This window comes from Trachemys scripta, chromosome 10, assembly GCF_013100865.1.
Source record: "Trachemys scripta elegans isolate TJP31775 chromosome 10, CAS_Tse_1.0, whole genome shotgun sequence".
Taxonomy (NCBI): domain Eukaryota; kingdom Metazoa; phylum Chordata; order Testudines; family Emydidae; genus Trachemys; species Trachemys scripta.
Genome location: NC_048307.1, coordinates 44,634,733 through 44,650,819, shown reverse-complemented (window position 1 = coordinate 44,650,819; position 16,087 = coordinate 44,634,733). Strand labels below are relative to the sequence as shown.

General features: G+C 49.1%; 1 protein-coding gene across 11 annotated transcripts in view; it reads right to left on the bottom strand.

Annotated features, from left to right (window-relative positions):
* The window catches only part of CPEB1 (cytoplasmic polyadenylation element binding protein 1), a 75,791-nt gene that overhangs the window by 35,356 nt on the left and 24,348 nt on the right, over nucleotides 1-16,087 (bottom strand). For 5 of the 11 annotated variants that reach the window (XM_034783850.1, XM_034783851.1, XM_034783860.1 and 2 more), the window contains exon 3: nucleotides 4,587-4,775. In XM_034783850.1, the coding sequence (XP_034639741.1) occupies nucleotides 4,587-4,775 (189 nt within the window). Of the gene's footprint in view, nucleotides 1-4,586; nucleotides 4,800-13,770; nucleotides 13,826-15,194; nucleotides 15,493-16,087 lie in introns of those variants that run through there. The other 6 variants (XM_034783853.1, XM_034783852.1, XM_034783854.1 and 3 more) reach the window with 4 other exon arrangements.

Here is a 16,087-nt window from a genome sequence, read left to right as displayed (position 1 = left end):
TAAATCCTATAGCCAATAGATGCAGCAATTCTAGACTGCGGCAGCCGCTACCTCTAGTAGAGGCTCTCCCCAGGCAAGACAGCAGCTTCAGAAGCTGAGGGTGCTCCTTGGCAGAGGGGCAAAGTTTCTTCCACCCTCTCAAAGGCGGATTGTCTCCTCTACAATGTAGTAGAGTCAGCAGGAAAATGCACTGCAAGCCCCATGTCCTGGGCCTGAGCAGCTTCCCAGCCCCCGGGGAGGCATGAAGCAGCAGTCTGACTGCAAGAGAAAACTCCTTGGTATTGCAAAACAAAAGCAGCATTTTTGCCTAGTCTGCTGTGTCTGGCATAATGGGGCCCTGACCCAGACTGGGTCCCTGTACACAACTGCAATATAAAGCATATCTGTGCATCAGTTCCACAGGAGGCACAAGGTGACACCTGTATAGTTTCCCTATTGCCAGACATTCCTTTTCAGGAAGAGGTACAGCCAGCACCTGGCAGGGGCTGTATGCAGATTTAGTGAAGTCCTGCAGATTAGAGCGCCCGAATTCCAGCTCATCAATGCTCAAGCATTGGCACTGCAGGAAACCAAATCAGCAATCATCATTTTAGACTGATTGTTAATTTTTTGCACTTCCACCCTCCTGGCCAGCTCCTTGTGGATTTATACAGCTGAGTCACTGCTAGAACTGTCCCAACTGCAGTTTGCTGGAAGCACCTGCCCCTCCCAGCCAGGCTCTAGAGACAGACAACCCAATGCAGAGTCCAGTGCCTCTGCAGTCAGGATTTCCTGATTCTGATCACCCCTGGCTCAGTGCTGAAATGCCAGCTGCAGCACCGAGTGACTGAGGCAGCCAGCTGGGAATCAATACCTGCATCACTGTAGTGCCAGAGATTACAGACAGGCACTAGACTGGCGTTCACATGCTGCTTTCTGCCTTTGCTACACAAGGCATGGCCAGGCAATACCAGCTGACCATATCTGCTGGCCCCTCTGAAAACTTGAAGGTCTCAAGTGGGGAAACGCTCCCCCATGCCCACCCCTCACACAAACAGGAGAAGCCATTTCACATGGCACTTCCCAAAATGTTCCAGACCCAGTCTGAATCCCCCCCACCCCTACCTCCCACAAAGCTTTTCATGGCAACTCCCTGGTCCTAGGGAGGGAGGGATGGACGAGACTCTGCAGATGTGGAGGTGCAAACAATGGAACAGCTGCGCACCAATGCCAGCATTTCACTTCCTGAGCCAAGCATATGCCATACCCACAGCAAGGCAAGCCATGGTCGCCCATTCAAGCACCACTTCTCCTGCCTTTCCATTTAGTCTCCCATTTCCCTCTGCCCTGCTTCGTGCAGGATGCACAGCAGTTAGACGGAGAATGTAGCCAGCACATTCTGCAGGGGTGGAAAGACTATGGTGACTGCAATGGCACTGCCAACAAATGGCTCTGGGTATATGAACGTGGGTCCTGTAGACCATGCACCCCCCCCCCCCCCCAATGTGTAGATGGCAAGTTTGACCCATGTGGGTCAATCTATGCACTGTCAAAACAAACTCCCTTCCCCTAAATTACAGGGGTAGAAGCCCCATAATGGATAGTGATTGGGTGGCAGGAGGAATGCAAGCCTTAATTTTGTGTGCTCGGCCTCAAACAGGGTGTTTCACCTCTGCAAGATGCTTAACCCTTGCATTCAGGAGGCCTGTGCTCCTGAGTATTTTAGTATCACAAGTATTTAGTTCTTCACTGCCATCTGTTCCACTGAGCTTCGCGAGCTATTAATGAGGAACTCATATGTGATGCACTAGAGCTGTGGGTAGTTCAGTACCCCATTTGTGAAGGATACGTTCTACAGACACCAAAATAATTAAGTGATCAGGAAGGTCACTGGAGTACCCCAGACTAGTTTCCAGTTGAATTTTCTATTGATTCAGAGGCTATTTTGCTCTGCACAATCTGAATTCATATGAAGTCCCTAGTGGAGGTGTGATCTGTGTTGCATAAATATCCAGTTTAAGTTTGCATGTTGAGGAAGCAGCAATTTACAGTTTTAAGCCTTCCACAGATCAATGTACCATTTCATCCGACTGAATAGCAGAGAGCTGCCATACAAGTATCAGTAGCTAGTGAGAATGGAGGCTGTGTCAAAAGGGCCAGGCAAGATGTTGGCTGAGAAGGAACATCTGAGACTGCTACAGCTGATCATGTGGGGCCCAGAGCAGCAGCAAGAGGCAGTCACACAAAACTGCTTTGCATTGCCATTGTGCATTATGTCTTATACACATTATGGCTATAACAATACTAGAAAGTACTCAGACCCTGGATGTTGCTGGATTGGTTACAACTGCAGGGGTGCCGAGAGCCATTTAACAAACTGTAAACCCTGTATCTGATAGAAACCACTTCAATCCAAGGGGTGTAGCAGCACCCTCAGTTCCAGCACATATGTACAACTGCTGTTCACAGGGCCTTAGTTAAGCTTCCATGATCCAGTTTCAGTACCCAGTCGCCTATCAGAGACACTTCCCAAAATGTTGTATGCTATTAATTATCTAAGGCTGCTGCTCCTTTCAGCTCCGATTAAGAACTCACATTTCTCCCACCACCATTTTGGAGGCCTGTTTGAGTGATTGAAAGTCAGCCAACAGCTCCCTATTCCCAGCTTCACTGGCAAGCGCAAGACAGACAAGACATTAGCAAAGGAAGGAGAAGATCAGGCACAACTGCAGCCTGGGAAGAACAGTCCCTTGTTTGGTGCGACATGGAGCATTTACAGGGTCACCAGGGGAAGCCAGCTGGATTTTTTGGATTGCACAGGAGGGCAGGAACCCAAGCCTATTGGAGTGCCAATGGCTCCTAGGAAGACCCCTCAACAGGAAGTTCTTTCCAGGGGTCTGTGCATAAGCCTGTTTAACACTCATTGCTCCCTCCCTACGTGGCTACATTGCTTCTGCAACAGTCACCTGACAAGTCCCACGCCCAGCCATGGGAGGAAGCTGCATGAGGTACCATGCAGACCAGTTTTGCAGTATCTGAAGTGACATTTGGTACTGCCTCTGGCAGACTGTGACCCACTGCTATAACCAAGTGACAGGCATTAGTCAGTGGGAAGGAAATTGGGAGCTTTGGCATGAAGCTTGCCAGCAGAGCAGCTGGCAACACTTCACATCACTGCTACCTTCCCTGAGCAGGGTCACTTCCACTCCTCCAGAACCACCCCAGAATGGCCACCCCCATGAAGAGAGAGAGAAGACACTGCAACCCACAGTCCTATCAGTACCTGCTATGTGCCTGGGGCCTTTATGTCACCCCCATCAATGCACTAGCCTTTTAACAAAGCAGCAGGTTGCTTCTATAAAAAGGAGGAGTTTCTGTAGCAACCAGGCTGAACTTGTGCAAACTCTGCTGAAGCAGGAGATATTTCCATGGACTGATACTTCAGTGAATGTAACACCATCTGTGAGATTGTTCTTTCCAGATCTTTATTATAAAAGGACCTGAAAGATGAGTCCACATCCCCCTCTTGCACCCTACCCAACCACACCACAAGGATGCCACTAAATTGTGGTCTAGAAAACTGAGCGGTACAGCATTGCTCTTCACTTCAGTTTCTATAGAGAAAACCAGCGCCCAGATCTAGAGCACTCCATACTGGCTGGTGCTCTGAGCTAGATCCCAGCCGAAAGCCAGGGTGAACAGCATTTGGAAGGGGGAAGGGCAAAACAAGAAGCCTTCACTCTGCTGCCATGCCTTCACTCTGCTGCCATGCCTTCACTCTGCTGCCATGCCTTCACTCTGCTGCCATGCCTTCACTCTGCTAGTGGGGGAGAGACTAACTCTTGCAGACCAAGTGCCATTCCCCAGAACATGATTTGTTTTAGTTTGAGAATGGAGAGAACGTCCTGCTGAGCCTTTTAAAGAGCTGGGAACCTTCTGGTTGAGTTTGGTACTTGGAGCTCAGTCTGCACCCCCACCACACCCCATATGCAGCATGTAGGCAGCAGACCCAGAGAGTGCAACACCCCAAGCTTGTGTGCTACAGCAGCATTTGCTGCCAGGCAGGGGGTCCCTCTGCAAGCATGCAGCTCTCTCCCTGTAGAGAGACCACTTTCTGCCAGCACACCCTATTTTGCCCAGGTAGCAATTTGCTAGTAGATTTATCTGAAGTGGAGCGAGTTTAACGCCACTTCCACACTGCAGTGGAGTTCTCAGTGTACGCGTTTAGCTCAATCTTCAAATATACCCTAACATACTTGGAAGGTATGAGCAGATTTTTTAATAAAGCCTCTTGCCCATCAGCACATTAATCCATCCCCAGACTCACAGGATGTGGAGAAGCCTAGGTATTTGTAAGTTATGTTTCCTGTTTCACCAGCCAAGACTGGAGTAGTTGCAGAACAGTCAGAACCAAAACCTCCCCTTATTCTGTCCCCCGAACTCATCACCCCATTAAACTCAGAGCATTTATAAGGTTAAGAGAAATCCCTCAACCAGTCACAACCTGCTCCTGTAACAGCCACTTTTCTGGGCAATAGCTTCACTTTAAAAAAAAAAAAAGCAAATAATCAACAACTGTTGCTGTGTGTAAGCAGAGAGCAACTCACCAGACTGTGTGCTGGTCTGTGCTGCAGTATCGGAATCCTGGGTGCTCCATGGTCTGTCCCACCCCGTCAGATTGAGAGACTGCAGGCCAAGGCACAGGTCGTTTGTGTCCGGGAGGCCACGGGGAGACTCTTGCGCAGAGCTGGGGAAAAGCATCCTGCTTGCCACTGCTCCTTCAGAGTCCTGGAAGTCTGCTCAGGTGGAACAAACACAAGCTGAAGAGTTCAGGGATTTTTAGGAAGAGTTTCCCAAAGCTTCAAGCCAGACCCTGCCCTATGATGAAGCCACTGAGACTAAACTGCACCCCAAAGGGGAAGACTGCCATATGTCCAGGAACCAGCCCCCTCCCTCCTCTGCCCCCCCTCCACCTTCCTATCCCGTCTGCATTACTGACTGGGCCAGCATGTGATCAGGCTGCTGATGCTTACTGTGCTGACAGTGACGTCACTCAGGCATGCAATATAACCGCATCATTTATTACAAAATAAAGGTATAGAGGGTAGATTCCCCTGGAAGACGAGACAGCATGCAGAAAGGAAAAGGCACAGCTACAGTAAATCAAGACAGGCAGACAGCACAAATAAGCCGTGAGCTACAGCACAGAGGAAAAGAAGCTCGAGACAGCAATCCTCAGCAGCAGCGACAGCTCAGACCCACTAGTTTAGTGCTATCCAGCTCTCTTGTCCCTGCCCCTCCCCCTCCACCCACAAACCCAAAAACACTTTAGTCCTGGATAGGCTCCAGCTGCTGGCTCCAGCCCCGATTCAGCCACCCAATGCAAAGCTTCACAATTCTGCTAGCATAATCTATTTGCTTCAACTTGGCCACTGAGCCTCCCTGACTCTGCATTGTTTACTATTCAATAATATGGATAACCTTCAAAAAAATCCTCAGCACTAGGAAGAGAAGTGCATTATATTGCAGGCCAGTCTGAGCCTGCATGTCACACTGGGAAAGCAACTTGGCCAGGAAGAGCAGAATTCCCAATTCACATTTAGACAGGAATTTTCATGGCTCACTGACCTTCTATCCTTCCCCACCCGGGGAGGGGAGGCGAGAAGAGGGAGAAGGAGAAAAGGGTGTCACAAGCCAGAGCTATTAAAGAGGCTGGATTCCTGCCTTAGTTTAGTTGTCTGTGCCAGCAGGCTAGAGAAATGCAGGCAGTTGGTGTGAGAATGCCAGTTTGATGCAGAATCTGGGGGCTGATTAAGCCACAAGATGCTCGGCTACCTTACCCAAAATCTGAGTCACTCAGGGCATTTGTAAGCCAGCTCCCAAGCAGAATGACAGTAGTCTCCTCCACACTGCTTCCAAACCCCTCCCATTGCATGCCAGCCAATGAACACCCCACCCACTTCTTCAGCAGGGTGCTGCAGTGACTCCTGCTTGCCACATTTGTCACGTGTAATTACGGCCACCCCAGGCATCACCACCAGTCTGGTACTCAGCCCTGTGACCTCCCTTCCGGCCCCACAGCAGAATCCTATGTGATTTACTGGTCTACATGCCTAGCACAGCTCCAGAAGCTGACACCAGTCAAATATCCTAAGGTAGAACCAGGTTTATGCTACAGTAGAAGATGGGCCCTACCTAAGCCTCACAGGGATTTGGGCACCCCAAAGTTTCCCCATCACATACAGTATCTGACAATCATTGGGAAGTCTGGGGCCTGCAGGTCAGAGATAATACAACATAGTAATGCTGCAGCCACACCTGCTGGCAGCCAGCACTCTGTCCTCGCTGCCCTCATGACCAACGTCTACAAACACTGTACACTTTCAAAAACTGATTGTCAGACCAGTACAGCCTCTAGTGTGGACACAATGGTGTAAAGGTGCGTATTACAGGCAGGGCTAGTAGTCCTGCCTATAATGGGATGTTTAGGGCAACCTCAATGAGGCCATTTTCAGTTACATGTAACCTTGCCAAATAGTAACCATTTGGACTGAAGTTTCCTGTGCCACGTGTCAGCCTCCACAGACATTTCCCCGAAGATCAGCCTAAGCATTCAGCTGTTTCCAAGAGTGAGGCTAGGGAAAAGAGCTGTTTTTCCCATGGTAAAGTTCTGGAGATTTCTTTGAAATGCTCTACCCTTCCTATGCTTTGGAGCAGAAACCTGGAATTTGGCAAAAGGCACATCCCTGACCCAAAGGCTGCTGTTACTGCCATCCATCTGTAGATCCACCCATATGACAAGCCTCAGAAAACTGTAGTTTGCACATGCTGAGAAGAGACTTCAGGGGATTTGTTTAACAAGATTCCATCCTGCACATGCTCCTGCCTCAGAGCACATGCCACTGGCCATGGGGTGAAGCATGGCTCTCCCCATAATAGCTGCTCTGGGCCAGGGCAGGGCTGTTTCAGTGGCCAGAGCATGGAATCCCTCTGCCCTCAGCTGACATCCAGGTAGTCATTTCAAGGCAGGGGGAACCGAGATCAGATGGGGGAGACTGGGACAAGGAGCCAGGGGAACAGATTAGATGAAAAAACTGAAGGAGACTAGGAGTTAGTGGGGATGGGAACATGGGTGGAGGGCAGGGACTGGGAAAGAGGTAGGGCAAGCAGAGGGACTGGGAAGTGGCTGGGCAAGGAGACTAGGAATGGGGTAGTTTGGAGCAGTGAAACTAAAACTTACTGGGCAAGCAAGCTGGGATTGGAAGCCTGATAAGTGGAGACTAAGTAGAAAGAACAGGGCTGGGACTAAGATGGGGTGGGGAAAGAACTTGTACAGATAAAAGGGGTATGGGGCACAAAGGGGTCAAATGGAGGGAATGGCCAAAAAAGGCAGCACATTCCCCCCCAGGACCTGGAATGGAACTGAAATTCCCAAGTCTCACCATTCCTCTGCAGCCAGCAAATATCTGGCAAGGTGACTCTTCCACTTCTAGTGCTTCTCCATGCAGAGGATGGCACTACTGCGGTCAGTTAGTTACTCTGTTCCCTCAACTGGCAGAGGTCAGTACATGGATCCAAAAGCTCTGACCCAGCTTGGGACCCATGGGGTGTCAAGATGTTAACTTGTTTTTTTTAAACAATGAACTGAATAAAGTCCAGGTGGTTACATGCAAAAGCTATCTTGAGAACACTGCCAAGTCAAGCACTCAAGCGTTCAAAAGTGCCAGAATTCAGGTGCAGCCTTAATTCAGCCCCCTTGCATGTATGTATTACAACAGTCATCACATTAACAGACCATTTTCCACAGGACCCTGCCTTATTCACTGCACGGAATGCAGCTGCTGTGGGACAAGTCAGAGCTGTTAGTGAAGGAGCCTGTAGGATCCCTGCCTCATTAGTAGGAAAAGTTGGAAGGTGAGTAATGAGTGAGGCAGGCGATTGCAGAAAGAGAAAGGAGGGTGTGATGGGGCATGCATGCCCCACTGGGACTACAGGGGTTAACCCCTCACTGTGGGCTGAGGAAGCCATGCCCCCACGGCCCTATTGGGCATGCTCAAAATGCAACACCAGTATAAGAGGGAGCAGCCTGGCTCAGTCTTGGTGGACCCCATAGGGGAAGGTGGTGTGCTGCTGGCCCCTGCTGAAGGGCCACAGGCACTCCATGATGCAGAGGCCAGCCAGCTGACAGCAACCCTCAACTCCCAGGTGCTAGACACAACTGAGGGAGAAGGAACGCAGGGAACTAGGAAGCCACAAGATGCAGAGAAGTGGATAGGAAGTAACCCCGCGAGTCTTTGTAGGGAGTTGGTTGGACAACTGGAGGCTAGCTCAGTGTGTTTCAGCCGGATCCCTGCCGAGCTGGTGGCAGATAACACCGCCACTGACAGGACTCTGGTTTGGGATCCAGTGGAGAGGGAGGGCCCAGGTCCCCTTATCTTGGGCTACCAGCTCAGAGGTGGCAGCCATCTTGACCATGATGGACTCTGGCCACTAGGCCTGAGCCCAGGCCCACAGTTGTGCCTGCACACCCCTGACCTGTGACAGAGGGTCTCATGGTTATGGCAGTTAAATGCTCCTGAGAAATTCAATTCTATCCCTGCCTCTTCCACAGAATTTTTATGTGAAGCTGGGCATGTCACTTAAAACTTCACAGGGGGTCGCTAAGTGTTTCTCATTTTCTGGGTGCCCAATTTAAAACCTTTGGTTTGATTTACACATGTGTGACCACTCTTGGCTACAAATGAATTCAAATTGGAGCTGTGCTGTGAACACAAAGTGCTATATAATGCTGAGGATTCTGAAACAAAATCAGGTTGTAGGAGTTTCAAATTGGGCACCCCAAATTAGTAGGTACATCTGACCTTAACTTGGGCAATAGGGATCCCACCACTCCCTCAACTAACAGCAATGTTTGTGACGCCTCATACTGTGGAGATGAGAACCACAGAAGAGCCCATGAGGAAATAATTCTGACTTTAGAGCAGGGTTTGACTAGCATGCAGTATGAGGCCTAGGATTACACTGAACAGTGAACACAAAATATTACATAGCTACTCATTCACTAAGCACCAGCCATTCTGGGCACCGACTGAAATGTGACCTGTAGGGGTGGAAAAAAAAATAGTATGTGATTGTGCTGAAGACTATCATGAGGCATATGCACAAGGGGACTGAGCTGAAGTTGCAGAGGCAACCTGGCATTTCCTAACTTTTGAGTGGTTGTCTTTGCAACCTGCATGTTCGTCTCATGTAGTTTTTCCATGCAATATTGGTACAACTTATTCTCCTTCCTGCATGGGAGTAAACTACACCAAAGAAATGCAGATATAGGTAGAACATAATAAAAGTGTTAGGGTGTGGAACTACTTTAGTTCTAGTATAGTTGGAGGGGCAACTTATTTCAGATGAGGCCTGAGACTTAATACAGCATCATAAGATTTTTAGACACTTTGTTCAGGCAATTCAGTTTGTTCCCACAGCAACTAGAACTCAGCCCTCATGATTATAGAGCATTTCTACTTATGCCGTTTATGGGAGTGCCATAGCCCAAGTCTGTGGGAATCATCTTTCCACTGATGACTTGTGCTTTAAAACCACCAGTCACCAACTTGTCCTGACCTCCAAGCTTAATAGAAGGAAAAAGGGTGCTATGCATTAGAGCAGTGCTCAGCCTTTCCAGACTACTGCACCCCTTTTAGTAGTCTGATTTCTCTTGCATGCCCCCAAGTTTCACCTCACTTAAACTACTTGCTTACAAAAAAAAAATCAGACAAATACAGAAGTTTCACAGCACACTATTACTGAAAAAGGCTTACTTTCTCATTTACCATACTTCTATTCCAGTTGATTTTAAGATTATATTGTACTTATATTTCAGTATCTAGTACACAGAGCAGTATAAACAAGTCATTGTATGAAATTTTAGTTTGTACTGACTTTGCTGGTGCTTTTTATGTAGCCTATTGTAAAACTAGGCAAATATCTAGAGGAGTTGATGTACCCACTGGAAGACCTCTGCATACCCCAGGCTGAGAACCACTGCCCTGGACAGCATATTCAAGTCAGACTCTGCACACTCTGGGCCAGTATGGTGTGAACTAAACACCCTATAGACAAGACATTTTTCAGCAGAAAGGCTGCCAGTAATTAACACTTCCAATGGCATCTTAAGGTGACCTACAGAGGAAGCAAGGAGGACATGAACTCATTCCTATAATGAGAGAAGCCTGAAACACTCAAACTTTAAATTTATTTTTAAGCCTGGCAATTCAGGTCATCTACAGCTTTACTGCATCCATTCATTATGGATGAATGGACAATTAGTATGACAAGCATGCTTTACTTTTAAGAGGGTTCCAGCTTTTCAAAAGATGGGTACCGGTCATGTAGGAAGATGCTAGATAATACAACTGCCAGAATCTGCTTGAGAACACTACCTCCCTAGCTCTCCAGTATTCAGCCTTCTAGTAAGATTTAGGTGATTAAGACCTAATGTAGAAAAGGCCTTTTTTGCACCGTTAAGTTGCATAAATCCATCTCTACCTGCACCCACCAGTCAAACAGATCAGTTAGACACTCCAACTGCTGCCTTCACACTCAACTTATCAAATCAAAAGTCGAGAGTCTAGCAAAGCGCACTCCTGCATCCCTGCCAAGTTCCAGCTTTCAACCCAAGTGACCCCATAAAGCACAAAAGTCAAGTGAACATTCAAATCCAGAGGTACAGGATGTAGATAGGCATCTTTAGCTAACCCTCCATTAGAAGGCCCCTCATTTCACAGAAGAAAAGTTTCAAGTTCTTTGCAAGACCCTGTGGTTTAGATCCATGTTGGTCCCTAGATGCCACATTGCAATGTGCAACACCCTACCACCTAGCAAAATCCACAGCCTCAAGTTTGGCTTTAGGCTCCCTAGACACTGCATGAGAGCACTGGTACCTAAGAATGGAGCTCCCAGAAGCCAGCAAGCTGAGTGGGGAGCAACCAAAGCTAGACAATAGGAAATGGGGGTGGTGTAACCCCACCCTTCAAAGGAAGTCAGGTGCCTTCAGTTTTGTGCCACTGTAGCGCTTCACTGTAGGCAGGACCTATGTTGCCAGGAGGGATTCTCCTGATGACAGGTAATCCATCTCCCTGATTTTCTAGGGATGACCAGGCCTAGGACTGGAACTCCCTCTGCTCTGATTCAGCCATGCATTCTACTAGAGAGAATAAGTCAGACCCAGGTCCAAGCACCTGCTCCCCATCAGGCTAAGGAGGAAAGTGAACCAGGCCTCACATCCTGGCTGAGTGCTCTAGCCACTGGGTTAAGAATTATCAGAGCCACCTCCTCGGATGGCAGTGTTTTTTGGAGAGGCATGAGGCAGCAGCCGTGCTTGCAGGAGACCCACACCCAGTTCAAGGCTAAGGGGCTATGTACATGCCCTGCAGCAGTTTAAATGCCATGGGACTATGTACCTGCAAGGTTAGATAGCAGCTGGGCAGGGTTTAGAGGATCTGAATTTTGGACCCAGGCACCTAAATCCCTTTGTGACTAGCTGAGTGTACATCTCTACTTCATGGTTGGTTTGTAGGCCACTGGTTTTCATGATTTTAGGCCACTGAATGAGAATTCACTTGCTAAAGGGTTTCTGCCCATAATGAAACTGAACTAGGAGTTAAGGCTGTTAGTGTCCAAGATCTTTGAGAATTCACGTTTAGCACACTAAGAGCTTGTCTACACAATTAGTTAGTGGCAAGCTGAGGTGTGAATCCATCCTGCACTAGCCTGCCACTGTATGGACCCTGCTGACACATTAACAGCTCAAAGAGAACAGGAGTACTTGTGGCACCTTAGAGACTAACATTTATTTGAGCATACATTTTTGTGGGCTACAGCCCACTTCAGATGCATAGAATGGAATATATAGTAAGAAGATATATACATATACAGAGAACATGAAAAGGTGGGAGCTGCCATACCAACTTTAAGAGGCTAATTAATAAAGATAAGCAGGAGGAAAAAAAACTTTAGTGATAATCAAGATGGCCCATTTCAGACAGTTGACAAGAAGGTGAGGATACTTAACATGGGGAAATAGATTCAATTTGTGTAATTACCCAGCCACTCCTAGTCTCTATTCAAACCCAAGATAATGGTATCTAGTTTGCAAATTAATTCTAGTTCAGCAGTTTCTTGTTGGAGTCTGTTTTTGAAGCTTTTCTGTTGCAAAATTGCCACCTTTAAGTCTGTTACTGAGGCCTTAGCTATACTTGTGAGTTACAGCACAATAAAGCTGTGTACAGCACAGCATCTCACTCCCCAGCCACACTGGCAGGGCACGTACAGTGCTGTATCTCCACAGCTACAGCACTGCTGGCACTCCACCTCCCCGAGAGGAACAACAAGTATGGTGCTGTCACTGCTGTGCTGCGGCGCCAGTGTGGCCGCCCAATGCGCTCGGATTGGCCTCCAGAAGTATTTGGCAGTATCCCACAATGCCTGTTCTAGCCACTCTGGTCATCAGTTTGAACTCTACTGCCCTGGCCTCAGGTAACCAACCGTCAGACCTGCCCTTTATATTCCCTGAGAATTTTAAAAATCCCCTTCCTGTTTGCTCAGCCAGGCGTGGAGTGCTATTAGCAAAACTTTCCAGGTGACCATGCCTCCACGCGCCAAGTGAACCCCCATGGAGCAATGGCGAGTTGCTGGACCTCAGTGTTTGGGGGGGAGGAAGCTGTCCAGTCCCAGTTGCGCTCCAGCCATAGGAATTACGACACCTTCGGGCAGATATCAAGGGCCATGATGGAAAGGGGCCATGACTGGGACGCACTGCAGTGCAGGATTAAATGAAGGAGCTGCAGAATGCCTACCGCAAAGCCCGCGAGGCAAATGGCCGCTCTGGTGCTCCCCCCGCGACCTGCCGATTCTACAAAGAGCTGGATGCGATACTTGGGGGTGACCCCACCTGCACTCTGAGCACCACCATGGACACTTCAGAGCGGGGGGGAGGAGGAGGAGGAGGAAGAGGAAAGCAGGAGTGAGGGTGCTGGGGCAAAGGGGAGACACCCCGGAATCCCTGGAGGCATGCAGCCAGCAGCTCTTCGAGCCAGGAGGAAGGTAGCCAGTCGCCGGTACTTGGTGGAGGACGACAAGAAGAGCAGGTTCCCGGTAAGCGGGTTTTTTTTTTTTTCTGGGAAGGAATTTTTTTCGTGTGGGTTTTTTGGGAGAGAAGGGTTAGGGCTGCATGCATGCTAGATGTGGAATAGCGCATTGATGTGGTCTATCACATCGGGGTAATTGGCCTCGGTAATCTCTTCGAAAGTCTCATCTAGAACATGGGCAATGCGCTTGCGCATGTTTCTTGGGAGAGCCACCATAGTCCTTGCCCCAGTCAGGCTAACATGTCCATCCACTGTGCTGCGAGGGGGACCATTGCTGCACACAGGCAAGCTGCATATGGGCCAGGGCGGAAGCCACATTGCATTAGAAGACCCTTCCTTGCTTCCCAAGGTCACTCAGCAGCGAGATCTTCCAGGATGAACTCCTGTGGAAAATGTTGGGACAGTGTTCAGCGTAGGTTCCCCCTGCAGCTGTTGGCTCTCCCCAAGGCACAGAAACCCAGAGGGCAGTACAGCCCTGAAACAATCAGTCCCCCTTACTCACCATTTTGGGGCTCCTGTGGGTTATGTGCGCTCTTTGGAATGGGAAAATTATGCTATTGTGTAGACTGTGCACCCTCCTTAAGTGTGGGGGAATCATTACTCTGTCTGGTATAAAAAAATGCTGCCTCTGTTAATTGTTGCATTTTACCTTTACAGATCTTTGCCATTAGATCTCCGCCGTCCGTGTTATCACTGCAAAAACTCTGGAAGAAGACACGCTGCATCAATCTCTTAAAGAGAATCAAACAGCGCAGAAGTGGAGGGAGAGCGAAAGCAGGATCCACCAGGAAAACGCAGCACACTGGCAGCAAAGCACGGAGCACTGGCAGCAAAGCATGGATCGGCTGATAAGCATCATGGAGTGCTAAGCGGACTATCCAGGCGCTCGTAGCCATGCAGGTGGAGCACTACTGTGCCTGGCCCCCCCCACCCCTTGTCCCAAAATTCTTTCCCTTGTGCCCCCATGTCACCTCCAACCCACTTTCCCCAACATCTGGGTTCTTACCGCCACCAGCTGCCTCCAACACCTGTATCTTCACCACCCAGCCCTGGGAACTACAACCCTTACCCTCTGCACTCAGCCCCCATCACCATGCAGTATAGCCATCCGGAAGTGCAGCAGTCATTGCACAGCACACCAGACAGGACATATACAAATCTGTGATTGTACCATTCCCCACCCCCTTGCCCTTTGATTCCCAAGCAGTTGTCTTTTCAATAAATGGATTTTTTGGCTTTGAAAACAGTCTATTATCGCATAAAGTAAAAGATACCTTAGCCCAGGAAAGAAACAGCCACTGCAAGTCAGCTTAGCAAACACCGATTCCTACTAACATTGGAAGCACTGCACTTCACTCCCGTGCAGGGCACCAGACATTACTGCTGGTTTTCAGCCTCAAATTGCTCCCTCAAGGCATCCCTAATCCTTGCAGCCCTGTGCTGGGCCCCTCTAATAGCCCTGCTCTCTGGCTGTGCAAATTCAGCCTCCAGGTGTTGAAACTTGGGGGTCCATGCCTGACTGAATCTTTCACCCTTCCCTTCACAAATATTATATGGAGGGTACAGCATGCGGATAAAACCACTGGGACACTGTTTTCAGTCAAGTCCAGCTTCCCATACAGAGATGGCCTGCGGCCCTTTAAACAGCCGAAAGCACACTCCAGTGTCATTCGGGACTGGCTCAGCCTGTAGTTGAACCATTCCTTGCTGCTGTCAAGGCCCCCTGTGTAGGGTTTCATGAGCCATGGCATTAATGGGTAAGCGGGATCTCCAAGGATCACAATGGGCATTTTGACTTCCTACTGTGATCCTCTGCTCTGAGAAAAGAGTCCCGGCCTGCAGCTTCCTGAACAGACCAGTGTTTCGAAAGATACATGAACCATGCACCTTTCTGGGCCAGCCTGTGTTAATGTCAATGAAACGCCCACAGTGATCCACAACACCCCTTCTGATTAACGTACTCTGATGCTAGGTGGAGTGGTGCCAGAATAGGAATATGCATCCCATCTGTCGCCCCTCCACAATTAGGGAAACCAATTTGTGCAAAGCCATCCACAATGTCTTGCATGTTACCCAGAGTCGCGGTTCTTCTGAGCAGGAAGCAATTAATGGCCCTGAAAACTTGCATCAACCACGATTCCAACAGTTGACTTTCCCTCTCCAAACTGGTTAGGGACTGATCGGTAGCCGTCTGAAGTTGCCAGCTTCCAGATTGCAATAGCCACCTGCTTCTCCATCAGGGCAGCTCTCAATCTCGTGTCCTTGCGCCACAGGGTGGGGGTGAGCTCCTCAGAGTGTCCCATGAAAGGGGCTTTTCTCATCTGAAAGTTCTGCAGCCACTGCTTGTCATCCCAGACTTGTATGACAATGTGATCCCACCACTCAGTGCTTGTTTCCCCGAGCCCAAAAGTGGCGTTCCACGGTGCTGAGCATGTCCGTGAATGCCACAAGCAATTTCATGTTGTATGTGACTCGATATCGTCGGAGCCTGAAATGCTGATGAGTCTCGTCAGCACGTCACATTTGGCAGTCAAGCTATTCCTTAAAATCCAATGATCGAGGAGTCCATTTCCCGTAGACCGAAACAGAACACAGACCAGGCTGCACAGAAACCATTGAAAGATGGTGCCAAATGTGGATGGAAACAGGGATTGCTGGGATGTGAAGCGATGCATCACAGGGTGTTGGGACAGGACCCAGAGTGTCCCGCACCCTCTGCCCCCTTCCCACAACCCAGTGCCAGAATGGGAAGAGGTGCTCTGTGGGATAGCTGCCCATAATGCATCACTCCCAATGCCGCTGCAAGTGCCACAAATGTGGCCACGATAGTGCGCTGGTGGCTGTCAGTGTGGACTGACTGCAGTGCTTTCCCTACTCAGCTGTACGAAGAGAGGTTTAACTCACAGTGCTGTACAGCTGCAAGTGTAGCCATACCCTGAGTGACCAGAGAGGTTGAACTGTTTGCC